Genomic DNA, 21975 nt, shown 5'->3' with positions numbered 1-21975 from the left:
GACATGCCTCCTTTCTCTGCCATCTTTACCAATTCTGACACCAACCGTCCCTCCCACAGCACTCTGCTGCTCTGCTGAGTTTGATATTTGATTGCGATGGCCACACAGAACTCAGAGATAGTACTCAAAATTATGTGGTTTATTAGGGAAGTAACATTTACAATTCAGGCTCAGGAACACTCAGGATACAGTTCTTCCATCAGGACAGCCTCTTCCCAGCCATGCCCACAGCCAGGTCTCTCTTTGGCCCTTCGGCCTCTGCCCTGCTCCAGCAAGTGTTACAAAGCTCTTTAAGCTCTGCTGATAAGTGCCCAAAGGTACCTCACTCCGCCAGTAAGTCTCAGTCTCTAGCTGCATGGGCCAGCAGACCTAGCTCCAACAGGTACCTGGGGCACCCTACTCCTCCAGCAAACCTCCTGCTCAGAGGCACTCAGCTTTCTCATTCTATGGGCTAGGAAGCCTGCTGGGCTGTCTACTGCCGGTCTCTCCTGCCGCCATTTCTCTGCCACCGTTTCTTGCTGTCTTCAGTGTTACAGCTCTCTCTCTCTCTCCCCCCCGCCTCCACCCCTTTCTTCTCCTCTTTCCCTCTCTCCTGGTTCCAGGAGCTTCTCAGTACAGGGATCCCAGGGGCAAAGGACATGCTCAGCTCTTGGCCCCTCTTCCTTGGTGGTGGTGAGATTCTCTCTTTCCCGCCTCTGGGATGGCACATTTTAAACCTAACATGATGACAAAACTGACCAATCCTTTTGGTGGACTACAGTTACCCTTATTTGCACAGTCCTGTCCCATCACTTGGGTGAGAGTTACAAGACCATGGCAGTAGAGGCCACAAAAAAGCAATCCATCACACCACACTTTCTAGGCTTGGCTTCTTCATTTTTAAACTAGGGGAGCTAAATAAATAATCCACAAGGCTTATTTCAGCTAGCATGTTGTGTTTTTTGTGCTCATTTCAGTGGGTTGTTCTACTATCTTTTTTAAAAAAAAGACTTCATTGAAGCATCTTGCTACTTCCTGAACCTCTGAGGAGATATTCATGTGTCTGTGGAATGTGTATTCCTTTTGCCCATCACCTGATTGTTAAGTGCCACAATTTTCATTCTAAGTACAGGGGAGGCCTTAAAAGTACTTAGAGAGACAAAAATGACAGGATATAGCCAATAATGAAGATTGTATATTTTGCTTGCACTTAGGAGATTAATAAAGCCACTTCCTGTCTTTTTCCAGTCATTATAGTCTTAGTGCTGAAGGGCTTACCTCAACTTTTAATACCCATGACTCACATAAATTAGAGAAGTTTTCATTTCAGGAAAAAGATAGGCTACTCGAAAGAGGTTGTTTTGACACTACATGCTTGGTGATTTTGTGAGCTGCTTTTTGAAGATTCATTTTTCTTCTCTGTAGCCATTGTTAAGTGGAGTCAATATAGATTTGAATGATGTATATATAACAAAAGTGCCAAAATTCCATGCAGTTTAGACTCATAATCAATAAGATTTTAATGAAAGGAATCATAGATTAGTAGATTTGGAAAAGGTCAGAGGATTTGTGTGTGTGTGTGTGTGTGTGTGTGTGTGTGTGTGTGTGCACGTGCACAGCCCATTTATTTTACAGATGACAAGTAAATGGTGTGACCAAAGTCAAACACTGTTAGTTGGTTAAAAGGCTGGTTCTAAAATCTAGGTCTCCCAAGTCATACTCCAATGTTCCTTTTGCTAAAGCCATTCTGATTTGGCCACTCTGAAATAGCACTTGATCAGTTAGCAAAGCGAAACTGCCACAAGTTGCTAATAATACAAAGCTCCCATTTTACAGTTGCTTTTTGGGTACCAAGAATTCACCAAGATTTTGATTAGGAAGATACACCAGCCGTATTTACTTAGTGACTTTGTTGCAACATTTATTCATACTCAAGACAAGGCAGTGTTTTATTCTGTTGTACATAGGGTCACTCTGAGTCAGAACCGATTTGATGGCAGCAACAGCAACATATCTATATATTTATGCATATTTATATTCATTCTTGACGCTGAATGCTCTAAGTCTTCTGGATCCTCCATTTTTTTCATAATCACATATTCTAGAAGACAACCCGGAGCAGAGGAGAATAAGTCAAATTCAGTTCATTTTATTGCCTGACAAGCAGTCCTTTTCAAAGTTCTAGAGGGAGGAACTTGAGAAACCACTGTGCTCAAAACTGAGAGGGTACAGTGCCTGTGTTTTGCCATCACATTGCTTCTTTCTGTCTTAAGTGAATAAGAAAGAGCTAGTCATATGTGGGAGCCCCGGAGGTGCAGTAGTTAAGGCTCAGCTACTAACCAAAAGGTTGGCAGTTCAAACCCACCAGCTGCTCCGTGGGAGAAAGATGTGGCAGTCTGCTTCTGTAAAGATTACAGCCTTGGAAACCCTACGGGTCAGTTCTACTCTGTCATATAGGGTCACTATGGGTCGGAATCGACTTGACGGCAGTGAGTTTGGTTGGGTGTAGCCATAGATGAGCAAAGGCACCTCGTGGTACCAGTGAAAGCATTCATGTGGGAAGTATTTATTGATCACCTCCTTTGTGTCAGGTACTGTCCTAGGTGGTTGGGTGTATCTTGTTGAACAAAAGATCTTAGACCTGTTCTCCTAGAGCTCTTGTTTTAGCAGGGGTGGCCACTCAGATGGTAAACCAGGAAACAGACAAATATACAAATAAAAATTGTGAGAAGGCCCGTGAAAGAAGAATCCAGAGTACTATGACAAGGAGTAGTAGGGATGGGGCCCAACCTGACTTTGTGGTTGGGGAAAGCCTTTTGAGGAGTAGCATTGAAACTGAATGCCGAAGGAACCAGCATGGAGAGTCTGGGTAGTAGAATGAGCATTCTAGGCAGAGGAGACACATGATAAAGGCCCTAAGGGTTAAAAAAAAGTTGAGGCTATTTTGGGACTGAAAGACTAATGTGAGTGAGGGGGAGAGGGGTATGAGATGGGGCGGAGAGGCAGGCAGGGACCAGGTCACGAGTAATCAGTATGTTTGTCTCTTGCTGAATTACTTCCTTGTTAGAAGATCATCTGATTCTCCTTGAGATCTATGTGGCATTCTGTCTTTTAGAGAGAGGTGAGTTTTAGTTTGATTACCCCAGCCTTGAGAATGACTTGGATGGGATATCAGAGAAGAGAATTTCCAGTATATCCTTCTTTATAAGACTTGTGCTCCCTAGGCTTCAGCAGCTGGGGCTATAGTAGCATTCCAACACTCACAAGACACCATTTCTCTGGCTGAGCCCAAATTTGCAGAACAGCTGGTGCTGTGTCCCCCTTACCATCCTCTGAGACACTTTGGGAGGTCCTCTGATCACATCTCTCTCTCTCTCTCTCTCTCACACACACACACACACGTAGGTGGCATCCATTGTTTCATGCTTTTTTCCCCCTGATGTTTGTCTGTATGTACCCAGCTCTGACTTGAGCACCCTTATGTGGGCTGGCCTGGTTTACTGCTTAGGCCATTGTTGGCCTTTCCTACTGCTGCTTCTTGCCTTCTGATGGGCAATCTCTCTCTCTCTGTTCTTTTCTAATCTGTGTTCCAGCATTCTCCAACAATTATCATTGCTGAAGTAGTGAGAACGCTTCAGTTGTGTAACAAGTTGTCAAAGGAGTGTTGACTTTAGTTTCCCTGTTTGCTACAGATATTCTGGTGCTACAAAGCCTGTGATTTTATTCGTCTCTCCTCTTTAAACACATGTTTGAATGAGGTTGGGAGAGGGACTGAAAGAGAAACTAATCTGAAAAGTACTCCTGGTACTGCATTAGAATCCCCCTCTCCTTTTGTCCCCATTCAGCCTCTTTTTCCTCATTTTTTTTTACCTCGCTTAGGAGGCATTCTTCCTAGAAGACATATTAGTCTTTCTTGCCTTCATCCCCAAGCTCCGTTTTCTTCGTCCCCAGACTTTCCAAGACATGCCTGAATCTGAGGATCACACCACTTAGACTTAGCTAGCGTTTTGGCCCTTAGCCAAAACCTTGGGGCCAAATGTGTTTTTAGAATTAATAAATTTTGGGGTTTTAGAATGGAAATATGGCATGTTACTCTAGCACCCTGTAATCAAGTGGTATTTCTGTAGGATAACATATGAATATTCATAATATTCATAGTACATTGGGTAAACAAAGACTGTAAATGGCCTCATGTCAGTTCAGGTCAAGTTTTGCCTGTAAATGAATTTACCATAAACTTAGAAAAAGCTTTCAGTTTTTAGACTGTTTTTTGGATTTTGGAACTGCAGATAAGAGATTCTAAACCTGTACCCCTATACGTATGTACATAAACATGGTAGTCAGAATTTCCCAGCTAAGTCTAAAGCTATCATAAAAACTCATTTAAAATAAAATATTACCTTCTTTGCCTCCTACTCCCAATTCATACGTTAGACTTAATCTGTCTTCTGTTCTTCCTCCATGTTTGTGGAGGTTATCATGGGTGGTTGATGGTATGGAAGGATATATTAGTTCAGCATAAGTTCTTGATTGCAATACAGCTACACCATCTGGGATGGGCAGATGGACATGCCACAGGATGACAGCAGGAACCTACAGCAGCTGCTGTTCACAGGGAAGATCAGACACTCTTAGAATTCCCTGAAACTTGACCTCAGGGTGCCTTGGGATGCCTGGCCCACGTCCCCTGTTCCCCAAGGTGACTCACATGCAGCTGGAGGAGTAGAAATGCTCTTTTAAGCCAAAGCTTCAGGCCAACCGTAAAAGTATCAACCGGTACAGACGCTGCACAGGACTCCACTTAGGTACACACAGCCTTCTTCCCCTTATGTAGTGGTATCATTAAGATGACAGTGATTCATATCTTGCACCTACACGTGTGTATTTTACATATATACTTTGGAATAAGTAATATGAGAAAATACAAGCAGAAAATCAGGTTCGTGCTGGTCAAGTAAGCCTTTTCTTCTTTAAGTTTCTTATTCTTGATCCTTTCAACAACAAAATGTGTTATTTAATGTTCCATCCTTGGACTTTTTATGCAGAAGTACTCAAAGTGGAAGGTGGAATTGGTATGTTGTCAGTGTGCTTGGAATTCTTTGAATAGTGGTTTGAAAGCTTTAATTTTACTCTATTCACCATTGTTTGCATTCTAGAAAATGAAGAAGTCAAGGAAACGACTTTACGAGAGCTTAAAATGCTTCGTACGCTCAAACAGGAAAACATTGTGGAGCTGAAAGAGGCTTTTCGTCGGAGAGGGAAATTGTACTTGGTATTTGAGTACGTTGAAAAAGTAAGTCACTGATTGACACAAGGAAGATTTGCTTGATTCTTCTGTTTTGGGCTGTTTCTGACATTATTGAAGGAAATATTATCTAACATGACTTGTGAATATACTCATAATTTAAGAACTTTTAAAAAGGAAAGTATTATCCATAATCATGAAAAGCACTAAAATGTATTTGATGACTTCATACAATTTAACTTAACAGTTTAAACTTTTTAGGTTTCAACAATGCACCGATTTGGCTTCTGAAGTCTTAGAATCTATGTCCAATAAGTAATTTTTAGACTTAGTTTATTAAACCTAAAGCAAAGCCTCAGAGTGGGACAGGGAAATTGATGATGATAGTACTGGATGACAGAGGTGTGTGGAAGGTGCCATGCAAGCAGAGGACACAGTCTGAATCCAAAGGAGGGTGGTGAGTGGAGCAGCCTCAGGAAGCAGCCTTTTGTGACTTGCCAGTGCTTTGGCTTTATTTGAGGGAAGGAGACATGCTGGAGGGAAGGCGAGGTCTGAAGAGGTAAATGAGACTAAAAGCAAGGACTTGGAAGCCTAGGAGAAAAGAATAAAAGCATGCATTGTTCAAGTTGTCTGCACGCTTGCAGTAGCACTTTTTGTAAAAAGTACTCTCTATCATATTTTCAGGTATCATATTTTTACACAGATAACGCACACTTTATACATTTTTGCCAACTGCGCAGCCCCCCCACGTTATTTTCATATGTGCGCTACGCGTGTTGTATGTGTGGACACATTATTTATGTGAATATATAGTACTTACTAGTAATAATTATAATTTTAATGTAAACTAAGGGCAGTTGGGTGCTATAGTAATCAATATTGTGTGCTTATGAATTTCTTGGAGAGTAGCTGACCTACAGCATTCGGTTATTGTCAAGAACTTAAACAAATCAGTGCCTTAACAATGGGAAAATAAACAGGCACCAGAGGTTTCCTCAGTGAGCAAATAGCTGGCCTCTGCTGATTTCCTGTATTATTCTCTAAAGATTAAAACTTGGAGAGGTTTATATTTGCCTTAGGTTAGTTCCAAATCTCATAAATTGTAGAGTATCACCGTCATCATCACAAAATGGAAAGCAGTGTTGCCAAGATGACTGGCCAGCAATGTGGCTTCTGAATTAATTGAGCCTTTACAAATTATTTTTCAAATTAAAATATATGTATAGTAATTTTATTACTAACAACTTGAAAAATATATAATGTTCATTGTAGTTTTTTTTTTGCAGTTACTTTTTTTTTATTGTGCTTTAAGTGAAAGTTTACAACTCAAGTTAGTTTCTCATACAAAAATTTATACACACATTGTTATGTGACTCTAGTTGCTCTCCCTATAATGTGACCGCACATTCCCCCTTTCTACCCCAGGTTTCCCGTGTCCATTCAACCAGCTCCTGTCCCTTTCTACCGTCTCATCTCGCCTCTGGACAGGAGCTGCCCATTTAGTCTCGTGTATCTACTTGAGCTAAGAAGCACTCTTTTCACGAGTATCATTTTATGTCTTATAGTCCAGTCTTCCTCGCAGTTTTAAATCACTGTTTTATGTTTATCTTCCAAAATCTATTTTAAGATTTCTTTCTTTTTGTTTTCCCTGTGTCAATGTCAAGGTACCATAAGGTACCTTCCCCACCAAAATAAAACTAAAATATTAATATTAAAAAAGAAAGGATTGCTGTGCTAGGATTTCAGGGAAAATCAGATGCTGTTTTTCAGTTGTCAGAAATAATCATGCAGTTTACCATTTTTCACTGCAAAATAATAAAATTGTGACAGATCTCTTTCAGATTATCTTTTTTATTTCTGTTCGACTCATGGTGAATGTTCATGGGCAGGGCTTGAACTGGTTCCGCTTGGTTCAGTTACAACCAAGAAATCGTCACTGGAACAGATCCAAATTTTTAAAGTTACGGTGAACCAGAAAGATAGCTGGAATGGGAAGAATTACAGGTCAGAGCCCTAAGCCCTATTAGAAACTTAGTCTTCCTCTTAGAGAATAAGAGTCGTGTATATGTTGCATAGCAACCAAATCTCTTGCCCTCGGATTTTAAGCAGTCTAAAGCAGCACCGCCCTGCTCAAAGATGGGAGCCAACTGCACCACTTGGAATGTGTGTCACTCTTTTACACTCCTGCCTGTAATCCAGTCTCACGTATCAGGCTCCTGAAAGGGCTCATTATGCCTCTTCCAAGTCTCCCATTCCAGGACTTGGACCTGTAATTTTTCCCATTCTGGGTACTGTGCCAAATCTGCCAAATTGTAAAATTTTGGGTCTGTTCCTGTCACTCTTCGTTGGCCATGACTGAACTGGTTCGAAGCCCTGTTCATGGATAATAACAATTTAGCCTGGAAAAAAAATGGAGACATCACCTCTGTGAATCTATTTCCTCACCGGAAGAGACAATTTGATATGTATGAGATCTCTCTGTAGGTAAGTGGCAGAGCTGCTACCAGGACTCTAATCTTCTGACCACCAGGCCTGGCATTCTTCCCCCAGCCCTGTGGTTTTTAAGAGGAAGGTGACCATCACATCTGCCCAGCAGTGCCTGTGGCTAATAATTGACAATGAGTCTCAGGAGGGAAAAGAGAAAGATGTCCTGAGGGGTAGGGGTTGGCATGTATCCAAATTCTAGGTCATTCTGACCCCTCCTTCCTTTGGGGTAGAAAGATAGAGGAGGAAAATACTTTCCCACCTCACCTTTGGTAATCATTGTTCTGTTCTAAGACATAATAAGCATCATACATATTTGATATGGATGAATGAATGATAAACTGATAAAGTTTTAAATCAAAATGAACTGTGTTGGGTACATAGGTGATTTAACAATATATTTTAGTTAAGAGAGATTACTGCTAGATTTTCAAATCTATCCCTTCCTTTCTATTTCCACTGGCACAGTTGGATAAGCACAGTTCCTTATCTCAAGCCTTAGAGCATTTTAATAATCTTCTCAGGTACTCAGCATTCAGACCTCTCTTACATACCAACTCTACTCCATTAATTTTTAAAACATTGATTTTTAATATGTCACCTGCCCCTCAGAGCCCACAGTTGCCCATTAGGTGAAGTTCTGAGAAATAGTAGATCAACGAGCACAAGAAGACAACTGGAGAAAACCTTGCCAAGGAGCTAGAACTTATCAAGTGTGAATGAGACAAGTATAAAACATTGGCAGGGAGGGGTAGTGGTGGTGATAAACATAAATATTGAAGGATACTGCATTGAGTTTGCTTTCCAGTGTCTTTAAGCTCTTGCTTCACTTTAAAGAAACATAGAGGAGAGAGCAAAAGGTGGAGGGGGGAGCCAGAAGACTTCTGTTTTGCTGCATTGGTACCATAGATCTAGAATTACAGTGGCTTAAACAAAATAGAAATTTATTTCTCACGTGCAAATACAAATGTAGGCAGTACAGGACTGGTATGACAGCTTTGCTCATGGTTGTAGGAGGCCCAGGTTGCTTCTGTCCTTCTGCTCCACCACCTCTGAGATGTGGCCCTTGTCTTTGAAGTCCAAGATAGAGCTCTAGCCATCATATCTAATTGGCCAGACCTTAGTTGGATGGCCATACTAGCTGCAAAATGTAGTCTGGGAAATGTAGTCTTCATGGCACTTATGAGTCCACTTAAAAATTGTATTACTGTGGACTGAGGGAAGAGTGGATATTGAGGGACAGTAATCTCTGCCACTGAGGCATTTAGAGTTGAATATGAAATGGAAAGTACAATTTATTTTCTGTAATACAAAGCCCTTTTAATCCCTTGTGCATTTGAGACCTCCTATGTATTCAGTGTTCCACTGCTATGGTTTTCACTGGCTAATTTTTTCAGAAGTAGACTGCTGGGTCCTTCTTCCTAGTCTGTCTTAGTCTGGAAGCTCTGTTGAAACCTGTCCTCCAGGGGTGACCCAGCTGGTATTTGAAATACTGGTGGCAAAGCTTCCAGCATCACAGCAACACGCAAACCACCACAGTGCAACAAGGTGACAGATACGTGGTGGATGTAGTGCTAGAAGATGAGCCCCTGAGGTTGGAAGGCACTCAAAATACAACTGGGGAAGAGCTGCCTCCTCAAAGTAGACTCAACCTTAGTGATGTGGATGGAGTCAAGCTTTTAGAACCTTCATTTGCTGATGTGGTACAACTCAAAATGAGAAGAAACAGCTGCAAACATCCATCAATAATCAGAACGTGGAATGTATGAGGTATGAATTTAGGAAAATTGGAAGTTGTCAAAAATGAAATGAAAAGCATAAAGCTCAACATCCTAGGCGTTAGTGAGCTGAAACGGGCTGGCATTGGCCATTTTGAATTGGACAGTCGTATGGCCTACTATGCCAGGAATGACGAACTGAAGAGAAGTGGTGTCACATTCATTGTCTGAAAGAACATTTCAAGATCTGTCCTCAAGTTCAATGCTGTCAGTGATAGGATAATTTCCATACGCCCTCAAGGAAGATGAGTTAATACAACTATTATTCAAATTTACGCACCAACCGCTAAGGCCAAAGATGAAGAAATTGAAGAGTTTTACCCACTTCTGCAGTCTGAAATAGATCAAACGTGCATTTGAGACACATTGATAATTACTGGCGATTCGGATGTGAAAGTTGGAAACAAAGAAGAAGGATTGGTAGTTGGAAAATATGGCCTTGGTGATAGAAACAGATTGCATAATAGAATTTTGCAAGACCAATGACTTCTTCATTGTAAACACTTTTTTTCAACAACAAAATGGTGGCTCTAAAAAAAATGAGATTCACAAGAATCAATTTGATTACATCTGTGGAAGGAGACATGAAAAAGCTCAATATCATCAGTCAGAGCAAGGCCAGGGGCCAACTGTGGAACAGATCATCAATTGCTCATATACAAGTTCAGGGTGAAGTTGAAGAAAATTAGAACAAGTCCACGAGAGCCAAAGTACAACCTTGACTATATCTCATCTGAATTTAGAGACCGTCTCAGGAATAGATTTGACAAATTGAACACTAATGACCAAAGACCAGATGAGTTATAGAAGAACATCATACATGAAGAAAACAAGTCATTAAAAAGACAGGAAAGAAAGAAAAGACTAAAATGGATGTCTGAAGAGGCTCTGAAACTTGCTCTCGAACATAGTGTAGCAAAAGCAAACGGAAGAAATGGTGAAGTAAAAGAGCTGAACAGAAGATTTCAAAGGGCAGCTTGAGAAAGTATTATAATGAAATAAATGTGCAAAGACCTGGAGATAGAAAACCAAAAGGGAAGAACATGCTTTACATTTCTCAAGCTGAAAGAACTGAAGAAAAAATTCAAGCCTTGAGTTACAGTATTGAAGGATTCTATGGGGAAAATATTAAACGACCCAGAAGATGGAAGGAATCACAGAGTCACTGTAACAAAAAGAATTGGTCAATGTTCAGCCATTTCAGGAGGTAGCATATGATCAAGAACCGATGGTACTGAAGGAAGTGGTCCAAGCTGCACTTAAGTCATTAGTACAAAAACAAAGCTCCAGGAATTGACTGAATACCAATTGAGATGTTTTAACAAACGGATGCAGCGCTGGAAGTGTTCACTCATCTACGCCAAGAAATTTGGAAGACAGCTACCTGGCCAACCGACTGGAAGAGTTTCTATATTTGTACCTACCCAAAGAAGGCGATCCAGCAGAATGTGGACATTATCAAGCAATATCATTAATATCACACGCAAGTAAAATTTTGCTGAAGATCATTCAAAAGCGGTTGTAGCAGTACATTGACAGGGAACTGCCAGAAATTGAAGCCAGATTCAGAAGAGGACATGGAACAAGGAATATCATTGCTGATGTCAGATGGATCCTGGCCGAATACCAGAAAGATGTTTGCCTGTGTTTTATTGACTATGCAAAGGCATTCAACTGTGGATCATATCAAATTATGGATAACATTGTGAAGAGTGGAAATTCCAGAGCACTTAATTGTGCTCATGAGAAAGCTGTACATAGACCAAGAGGCAGTCATTTGAACAGAACAAGGGGGCACTACATGGTTTGAAGTCAAGAAAGGTGTGCGACAGGTTGTATCTTTTCACCATACTTATTCAATCTGTATACTGAGCAAATAATCCAAGAAGCTGGACTCTATGAAGAAGAATGTGGCATCAGGATTGGAGGAAGACTCATTAACAACCTGTGATATGCAGATGACACAGCCTTGCTTGCTGAAAGTGAAGAGGACTTGAAGCACTTACTGATGAAGATCAAAGACCACAGCCTTTAGTATGGATTACACCTCAACAAAAAGAAAACAAAAATCCTCACAACTGGACCAATAAGCGACATGATGATAAACGAAGAAAATATTGAAGTTGTCAAGGATTTTATTTTATTTGAATCCACAATCTATGACTATGGAAGCAGCAGTCAAGAAATCAGATGACGCGTTGCACTGGGCACATTACTGCAAAAGACGTCTTTAAAATGTTAAAAAGCAAAGGTGTCACTTTAAGGACTATAGTGCGCCTGACCCAAGCCATGGTGTTTTCAGTTGCCTCCTATCCATGTGAAAGCTGGACAATAAATAAGGAAGACTGAAGAAGAATTGATGCATTTGAATTATGGTGTTGGAGAAAAATATTGTATATACCATGGTCTGCCAGAAGAATGCACAAACGTGTCTTGGAAGAAGTACAGCAAGGATGCTCATTAAAAGCAAGGATGGCGAGACTTTGTCTCACATACTTTGGACATGTTATCAGGAGGGACCAGTCCCTGGAGAAGGGCATCATGCTTGTTAAAGTAGAGGGTCAGCAAAAAAGAGGAAGACCCTCAGTGAGATGGATTGGCACAGTTGCTGCAACAGTGAACTCAGGCATAACAGTGATTGTGAGCATGGCGCAGGACTGGGCAGTGTTTCATTCTGCTGTACTTAGGGTCACGCTATGAGCCTGAGCCAACTCGGTGACACCTAACAACAACAACAGGATGCATTTGATAATTGCAGAAAGACAGTTTAAGTGGAGAATCATAAAAAATGATGCTTACATATTTTAAACAATTTATTTTAACTTGAAGCATGTTAATGTATATTACCAGTCTTTAGAAGTAGGCTCAAGATCCTTTAAATACTGATCTTTTGGTTAAAGTTCTGACTGGTTATTCTGAAATAACCATAATGCATCAACTCTGATATTCTGCGTCAGTTTCTTTAAAGTGAAACACAAGCTTAAAAACATTTGCGAAGCAATCTCAGTGCAGTATCCGTCAGAATTTGTCTGTCACCACCACCGCCCCTCCCCCACCAGTGTTGTATACTTGTCCCACTCACACTTGATTAGACATCAATATTTTTAGTGGCTTGCCTTTATTAAGTCTTTCCAAAGTATTCAACTTTGTTTTCTTATAAACAACTCTCTTAAAAATAATATTTCATTGTTTTATATGATATTTAATTGTATTAATTAAAATAACCAGTATGTCTGGAGTAAACACAACTGATTCTTTGTATGCATACAACTTGACTGGTGGGAACAAAATGGTGAGGTTGTACTAGAGCAGTGGTCTTCTAAATTTTTAGTCTCATGACCCCTTTACATGCTTAAAATTATTGGGAACCCTAAGAGCTTTTTGTTTATGTGGATTGTGTCTATTAATATTAGAAGGCAAAACCAGTTTAAAAGAGCTTACTGATTCATATAAAAATAACAATAATAAGCCCATTACATGTTAATATATATAACATTTTTATGAAAAAGTAACTCAAAGCAAAATTTAATGAGAGGAGTGATACTGTTTTACAGTTTTGCAAGTTTTTTTTTACTGTTGGGCTTAATAGAAGACAGCTGCGTTCTCATATCTGCTGCATTCAATCTGGCTGACATATATGAAGAGGAACCAGCCTCGCACAGATATGTAATTGCAAAAGTGAGGACTATTTTAATAGCCTTTTGAGATAATTGCAGATATTCATCCTTCTTTGATACTGTACCAAAACTCAAGTGGTAGTTTCTCATAGGTTAGTTGCAACGTGGCATCTGAAACCATATCAGTGAATATTGTATACTCTTTTACATTAAAATCCCTTGGTCCATCCTGCTCTTGGAGTGGATCTTTTACCCATGCATGATTTTGTGACACCATGCATTGGTTATTTGGGAAATATCGGTTCACTGAGTTATGCAGATCTTACAAATGTAGACATATTTCATTATATAATATCCCCAAAAGTCACATTTTATTACTTCTGATCTCATCAGAAAAGTATTTCAGTATTTAGAAGCTGTCAAGCTCACAGTGATGGAAAATTTTTCCAAATTTGTAATTTTCACTTGAATGCTCAGATTTTAGCATTGGTGAGAAATATTTTCAGTTGTTCCCCTTGTAGCGATAGGTTCACTTTTTGTTTTTGAGAAAAGGTCTGCCTGAATAACCGTAGTTTGTATGGCAGTCGTTCTTTCATGTAAAACTGGCGTTCCACAAAAAAGCAGTGGTTCAGCTTGTAACTCGGTCACCCACGTGCTTTTCCTTAGGACAGTCATCAGAAGTGCTTTACCTGTACTTCTTATATTATCACGTAGATTCTTAGAAAACATGTACTCAAGAATCGAGATTTAAAGTAACTTTTACTGCGTCCTCAAGGATGTCCTTAACTAAAACTGGCATTTTATGTTAAACTTCTTTTTTTTTGTTTCAACTGTGAGGTGTGGCATTAAAGGATCCAAGACCTTGACCCGATCTGAGGTGCCAGCAGTTGTCACCCACCATTGCTCTTGTACCGTCAGTGTAAATGTCAACACGGTGGGAAAGGCAAATAACATCTTAGTGTTACTATGAATACACCTTTGACTTTCTTGGCCCTCTGAAAGGCCTCAGCGAGCCCCAGGGATCTGCAGACCATCCTTTGAGAACTGCCGTCCTAGGTCTACAAACAATAAGCTATAATTGCATTGTGTACCATAGTCATTTTGCTTTACGGAGGGAATGGAGAATATTTGGTTACTCTGTAAATTCAGTAGAGATTGGTTAAGTGGAGTCTCTACTTGTTAAAAAAAATTTGCATGAATTTTAGAATGGTCTCTGGCTCCAAAGTAAGATTTTTAAATATCGATTTGTTTGGAGCCTCTGAACTTTGATTTTAGTAATGTTTTCTAGCCTGTTTTAATGTCTGCGGTATATGTATTAATCACCTTTAATCCTAGGGATCTTTTTCATTTCTGCTTTTCTTTTAAAAATATTGTTCAGGTCTTCCACAAATATTTCCAAGGCTAGATGTTATTGGAAGGTTCTATTAAAGATGCACAATGCAAAAAAAAAAAAAAGAAAAGATGCACATTGCACTGTGTTAAACTGATGTTTTCCTCCCTTATGCTTTACAGTATCTCTACTTGGTATTACCTTTCCCTTGAAATTATTCTAAAATGATGACAGGAGAGTCTGAGAGAGTGAAAAGTGCACAGAGTTATTATGTGGGGCAGCACTGGGGAGTAGTACAAAATGGAATTTCTTTTAAAAGAAAACCTTGATCTAATACAATATCCTGATTGAGCACAAAAAGGTGTAGATGGAAAGCAAACCAAAAAAAAAATCTGTACTGTATATTAGATGAATTATCATTCAAGATGCTTTTTTAAATTGTTACTACATGATTTATGGGTCTACCTAATGTTGAAGATTAATGGTGCCCTATTTAATGTTTAGAATATGCTTGAATTGCTGGAAGAAATGCCAAATGGAGTTCCACCAGAAAAAGTAAAAAGCTATATCTACCAGCTAATCAAAGCAATTCACTGGTGCCATAAGAATGATATTGTACATAGAGGTGAGTATGGAATTTTTGAAATGGAAAATATTAAAGAAAACATCAAATTAATGTTAACAATAAAATATTTCACATGCTACTATCTTAAGAATAATTCTGATATTTCCATTTCAGTTAAATACAGTTTAGAAGTATAGAATATAAGATGTTTTGTCCTGCAAATCTCCTTTTGTATCTCCAAAAGAACAGATGAAAACTTTATTTGGATATTGTGGTCAGATCTTTGTTTGCCTAACCAGATCCACTCCCATCTATAGAAATACCTAGTGACAGAGAGAACTCAACTAATGTGAACTTTGAAGCTCACTTGGGGGGAGGTAGGGGAGGAGAACAAAGGGACTATTTCCATAGCCTTTTGGTCCTGCAGGTAGACCAGGTAAACGAATAATTTCTTTTATAAGAATCAGCACAAAGCTGGTTCCTATGAGGCAGAGGTTAAAGATGTCCCAAATATCCAACTTTTCCAAGCTGCTGTCCTACTCCATCATCTCTAACATCAACTACTCCCTCTCCCTACAGCGCTCTCCCCCGTCTTTGGGTTCCCTAATTCACCACCACCTCTCACAGAACTCACGAACTATATAAAGGAAATGACTCATGCGGTTGTGGAGGCTGGCAAGTCCCGAATTCGTGGGTCAGGCGTAGGCTTCTCCCTGGCTCTCAGTCTCTGCCCAGAGGCACTCAGCTTTCTCACTCCATGGGCCGGGAAGCCCACTCCGCCGTCTCCTGCTGTGGCGGTGGGCTCTTCTCTCAGCTCTGGAATTGACCCTATTTTAAGGCAAAACTGACTAAGCCCCTTGGTGGGCCGCAATTATCTTGGGCACCGTCCTGCCCAATCACCTGGGGAGGAGTTACAAGACCATAGTGAGAAAGGCCATACTAAGTAATTCATTACACCGTACCAGGTAATGTACAACTCAAATCAGGCTTTAGAGGTAGTCCCTAAATCCCTGACCCTGTTGACAGTCACCTCTCATTCCCTCTTAAATCAGCCATCTCCAGTATGTATCTTCCCCTTCTGATTTTCCCTACCCCTGTTAGTGTAAAGTGCCCATGATCAATCTTGTGTAAAGACCATAATCATCCTTCCACAAACGGTTGTATTTTGTCCTTTACTTCCATGAGGTAGGTGATTATGGTAATAAAAGGAAAATCAGTTGCTCAGTGCCATCTTTGACTCTACACCATTTATCTTCTGCTAATCTCACTTGCATTCTAGAATTTTACAATTGTGGGATGCAAATTGATGCAATAATGAAACTAAAAGGTATTCATGAGAAAATGTTGCATTATTGATTTCTTGTCTTTGACTTGTCACATAAATGAATGCTGCATTTTAATTTACCTATATAAATGCACAAGGATTATAAATTTAAAAGTAGTCTGAGTTTAAGACTAGCTTCAAAGTTGCGCGAAGAATGCCAACTCCTATTCTAGAAAGAGACAGTTTATATTTTCCTTGCATTTGTCTTTTGTACCAGTGCCCTTATCAAGTTTGTTGGTGGCATAGGTAGAAAGATCTCCAGGTCAACTGGACATTTAGTGTTTAGGGTAATGATTCTAATAGTCTGTACTACAGTTTGTGGATATTAATAAACAACTGATTTAGCTGCATTTCTATAGTGATACTGTGATTTGCTAAGGTGTACAGTGAATCAGTGGTTGCGAATTAGTGGTAGAAACCATGATTCTGAAATCTACAGATTTCACTCCTACCTCTTCCCTTTCTCCATTTTCACCTCTACCATATGATATAGATGATGGGTAACATACTCTAAAAATAGAATTGTGAGATACTTCCAAAGAGGGAAATTGAACTCCATTTTCTGTGTGTTTCTCCTCCTCAACTCCCACCACATCTTCAGAAGATCCATGGAAAAAATTAGAAATCTTATCTTGACTCGTCCAGTGTAGCTTCAGCGTTAGACATTTATAATTGTGCACCACACAGAAAAGCTCCAGAGATACCTAAATGTAGAAGTTATAGCATATAGAAAATGATAACAGAAAATGTATCTTTTTTGTATCCTTTCTTCCAGTAAATATAATGCTAGCTACTTGCTCTCATATGTATTTTTAAGGTACCTTGTGGGTGTAAAACTTATATTCTATCTCCAAAAATTTGTATTATTAGTATTTTATGAATAATAAAAAATAGCTCCTTGAAATGTGTTGGCCTAGATTCAATCATTAAATTCTTTTCAGGGATCTAATTAATCCCTTCAAGATTTAAAGGAAAAACATTTTTGAAATTGTAGTCTGGGTGTTTCTAGAGAAGCAATTAATTGCTATGGTGCTTTTTGCTGCCACAGGTTTCTTCTATTCAAATGACTTTGGATCGTTTTAAATAAATGCAGTTACAGTGATGAAACAGTTTCAATCAGCAGAAAATTGGATGTTTTTAGTAATTTTTTTTTATCTTGATCCTTCAGATATAAAGCCAGAGAATCTCTTAATCAGCCACAATGATGTTCTGAAACTATGTGACTTTGGTAAGTTAAAAAGAAATTGAGTCACGGTCTTTACAGAATTAATATTAACACATACATAGCTTTTTCAGCATACTAAACTTTTTTTTTTAAAAATATTTTGACTCATTCTGGCAGAGGAACCTTCTATTGGATCATACATTGAGAAATTGATTGCTGGAAGAGTACTACTCCCTCTTTGTGGATAGTATTGTCTACTATTTTTTTAATTTATCATATGTTGTTATTGTTAGGTGCCATTGGGTCGGTTTTGACTCATAGCGACCCTTTGTACAACAGAATGAAACACTGCCCGGTCGTGTGCCATCTTCACAATTATTGCTATGTTTGAGTCCATTGTTGCAGCCCGTGTGTGAATTCACCTCCTTGAGGGTCTTCCCCTTTTTCGCTGACCCTCTGCTTTACCAAGCATGATGTCTTTCTCCAGGGACCGGTCCCCCCTGATAACATGTCCAAAGTATGTGAGACGAAGTTTCACCATCCTTGCTCATAGCATTCCGGCTGTACTTCTTCCAAGACAGATTTGTTTGTTCTTTCCCCAGTCCATGGCATATTCAGTATTCTTCACCAAAACCATAATTCAGAGGCATCAGTTCTTTATTCATTGCCCAGCTTCCACAGGCATATGAGGTGATTGAAGACACCAAATTCATATAGTATTTGTTTAATGAGAATTCAAAGCAGATATATGCGTATGCATACATTTTATGAAAAGAATTTTCTAAGAAATAATCTCTATGGCCTTCTGGGTTGAGTAGGATAAAAAATATTTTTAATATTGGTAGAAATTGCTGTAGGCTTAAGTACAAACACTAAAAGTATGCCTATAACATATACCCAGTACCCAGTGCCGTCGAGTCGATTCCGACTCATAGCATCCGTATAGGACAGAGTAGAACTGCCCCATAGAGTTTCCAGGGAGCGCCTGGTGGATTCGAACTACTGACCTTTTGGTTAGCAGCCGTAGCTCTTAACCACTGCACCACCAGGCTTTCCAATACACATATGATAATATTTGTGTATATGCAATAGTTATGTGTCTGTAAGGTCAGAAGACATTTTTAGAACATTTCCATTTATTCTATTTTAATATTCAGTGGATGAGATTAGTAACTGATGTGTAATGTTCTGGATCTGTAAGGAAGTTTTTACGCTGTACATTCTCCTAGTAAAAAATTGTGTGTCCTCTCCCATATATATAAATCTCTATTAAGCACTATTAAACACTAAAAATAATTGAGAAAAGTTTTAGAGCTATAAATTAGGTGTTTAGGTCATGGGTCCCTTTATGAAGTTACACTTTTGCCTAATCCATATTCTGAAAATAACAACTTGGCCCTTTTTAGTGTTATTTTTTCATGTATTCAAATATAATCACAAATACAAGGTAGCCATTCACACATGATCAAGATGCCTCTCCTTACCATGAATAAAAGTTAGATTAGATTTAGTACGAAGGCGATGGGTCGCACAAGTGAGGAATGGAAGCATTCTAAAAATCTCTGTGTGGGATGATTGATTTTGTCCAGTGTAGCAGTTAGAAGCATGTGTAGTTATTTTCATTCAGTATTTTCAAAGAATTTGAATATTATGAACCTGCTTACCTGAGAAAATATGTTTTACGGGACTTAGTTTTCTTTATACTTCATGATAGGGAATATTGCAAAGAAGAAAAAAATAATTTTCTTTATACTTTATGATAGGGAATATTGCAAAGAAGAGTCATGCTACATCCTAAACGTCTTAAGTGCTTAGGAGAATAAAAAGGAAATATTGACTATTATATCCAAAGGATTTTTATCTCAGCATTTTTGCATTTCCTTAGCATTATGCTTTTTAGGAACACTACCTATTTCTGACTTCCCATCTATAATTGTGATTATTACCAAATACTGAGGCTTTATGCACCTCATACACCATTTACTATGCGTACGTGAGTCTACGGGTAGGTGATCTGCTTAAGCTCCAAAGTGGCTATAATTTCTAAAGCTAGTAACATTTTAAGTGGATATCAAAAGAACAGAATGACCGATATTGAATGGGCGTTTTGGTATATAAATACAAAAGATATGCCTGTAGAATGGTTACTAATTGGAAGAGAGTAGCCCAGTCCAGCATCATTTCCTAAAAGAAAGACTCTTTGAAATAGCAAAGGGAACTCTGCAGACGTCGGCCGGGCAGCACGCATAGGCTGTTTGCTGTTTTGTTCCCAGCACGGCCTGCGGAACTGCTTTCCCTCCCAGAGTGTGCAGGACTCACTCAAAATACACATCTTTCTTGAGATGAGCTTTACGGAGAAGTACTGATTAACTCAAGTTAGGGGTTTTGCTTTTCGTTGTGGTTGGTTTTTGTTTCTTTTTAGCTGTTTCACGTTAAATGCTATTTTCCATTTTTCTAGACTGATACCACCTTAATTTTTACCCCTCATTCTCATGTTCTAGTTCTCTAAAAACTATTTAAAGGTAACCTGTGTTGCTTTTGGTGAGTTAAATGAGTAATTAACTAATCCTGCTGACTTTGTTTTGTGGCTAGGCAGTGGCCCCCAAACTTTTTGAATGGACAGGGGAAGAAGTAGAGGCTCTGAGGTAATTAAGACAATCCCTAGTATGTTTCTTGGAGCCCTGGTGGCGCAGTGGTTACGAGCTCAGCTGTTAACCAAAAAGTCAGCAGTTCGAATCCACCAACTTCTCCTTGGAAACCCTATGGGGCCGTTCTCCTATAGTGTCGCCGTGAGTTGGAATCAACTCGATGGCAACAGGTTTAAGACTATGTAAGTCCCACATAGCAGAATTATCGACTGTCTACTATATATTATTTTTTAGTTACTATATATTAGTTTACCTTTGACTTCTGGCTACTGTGGGGGCTTCATTTGTTCCTAAGATGTGCATTATTTTATACTGATTTTAAAATATGCTCCAGATGCTTATAAAAGTATATGATAACATCAAAAACATGGATTTCTTTAGCATAGAGGAGAGACTGGTTTTGTAGTGAATACAATTTATATTTGACATATGAGAAATCAACTAACTTTTTAAAATGATAGCAAGGACACTATTACTACTAAAAAGCCTATTCAATATCAGTCATTCTGTTCTTTTGATATCCACTTAAAATATTACTAGCACTGAAATATTTCGCCAACATGAAATTATGATTTCTTTTTCAAAATTTCACCTTTGGGCTTTGTTGTCTTTCAGGTTTTGCTCGGAATCTGTCAGAAGGCAATAATGCTAATTACACAGAATATGTGGCCACCAGGTGGTATCGGTCACCAGAACTCTTACTTGGGTAAGTGACCTTCCCAAAATAGATAGAATGGCGTCTACACTTCTGCTGATTCTGTATCATTAGCTTTGGAGTCATCTATGGCAAATAAGAACTTCAGTTAATTTAATGTATCTCTTTTCTATTGTGGTATAACAAACCACCTAAAAACTTAATGACATAAAATAACCATTGTTTTATTTGGTCACGATCCGCATGTCAGCAGTTTGAGGGGTTAACAGTATGAGTTCTGCTGGGTGGCTTCTTCTGGTCTCTCCGGAAGTCACTCATGTAGCTACAGTCATCTGCAGGTTATCTGGGGGCTGGTTACTCTAGGAGGCCTCAGCTGGGACAGGCCACCTCTGTTCCATGGGGACCCATCCTCCAGTAGACTAGGTCAGGATTCTTCATGTAATAGTGGAAGCCCCTGCAACAGGAGCAGGGTAGCCCCAGTGCAAAGATAACTTTTCTCTTTGCATGGCTTTTACTAATGTTTCATTGGCCAAAGCACAAGATTCAAGGGCTAGAGGAATGAACTCCACCTCTTGACGGGAGGAGTGGCAGAGTCACGTTACAAAGAAGCACGTATACAGAAATGGGAGGTATGATTGCGGCCCTCTTTGCTAATAATTTTCCACATTAAGAGTGTGGGTATCCGTAGAGTTCGACGTCCTGGCTGATGACAGCCTGTAACGTTTGGAGCCAGTTTGTTCATTCATTCTTGTTGAGTATCTCTTATGTCCAGCACTTTGCTAGGCATTAAACCAATTGCCATTTTTCTTCGGAATGTAAATCCTGTGTGATGATAAATGGCTATTCAGACTAGCAGTACACTGGTGATTTTCTCAGCAATGTCTCCACATCCATGCAGGCATCTTTGCCCCCACCCCACAACTTTCAGTGCTCTTTCAGTCATCTGTTAACACCATAAAAGAGCTTTCCAGTAAGGTTCTTCTTTTCTTTTTTCATACCTTATAATTTTAGTGCCTGATGATAATGATTCCCTACCCATCCTAGTCATTCTATTGACTTATTTTCCCTAGATTTTATTTCCTTCTTTGAGACCACCCAAGGATGGAGAAAGAAGGCACACTGTACATATGAAATTAAATGTGGTAGTCACGGTGACATATGCACAAATTGCAGTTTACGTCTCTG

The 21975-nt window shown here is 39.3% G+C and overlaps 1 protein-coding gene across 4 annotated transcripts in view; it reads left to right on the top strand.

The window, feature by feature from the left end:
- CDKL5 (cyclin dependent kinase like 5) overlaps positions 1-21975 on the top strand; it is a 274427-nt gene that overhangs the window by 186975 nt on the left and 65477 nt on the right. For all 4 annotated transcript variants that reach the window (XM_049873455.1, XM_049873454.1, XM_049873457.1 and 1 more), the window contains exons 5-8: positions 5136-5272; positions 14938-15058; positions 17491-17550; positions 20751-20841. In XM_049873455.1, the coding sequence (XP_049729412.1) occupies positions 5136-5272; positions 14938-15058; positions 17491-17550; positions 20751-20841 (409 nt within the window). The remainder of the gene's footprint in view (positions 1-5135; positions 5273-14937; positions 15059-17490; positions 17551-20750; positions 20842-21975) is intronic.

Source organism: Elephas maximus, chromosome X (genome assembly GCF_024166365.1).
Source record: "Elephas maximus indicus isolate mEleMax1 chromosome X, mEleMax1 primary haplotype, whole genome shotgun sequence".
Lineage (NCBI taxonomy): Eukaryota > Metazoa > Chordata > Mammalia > Proboscidea > Elephantidae > Elephas > Elephas maximus.
This window is presented reverse-complemented; position numbering and strand designations above follow the sequence as displayed.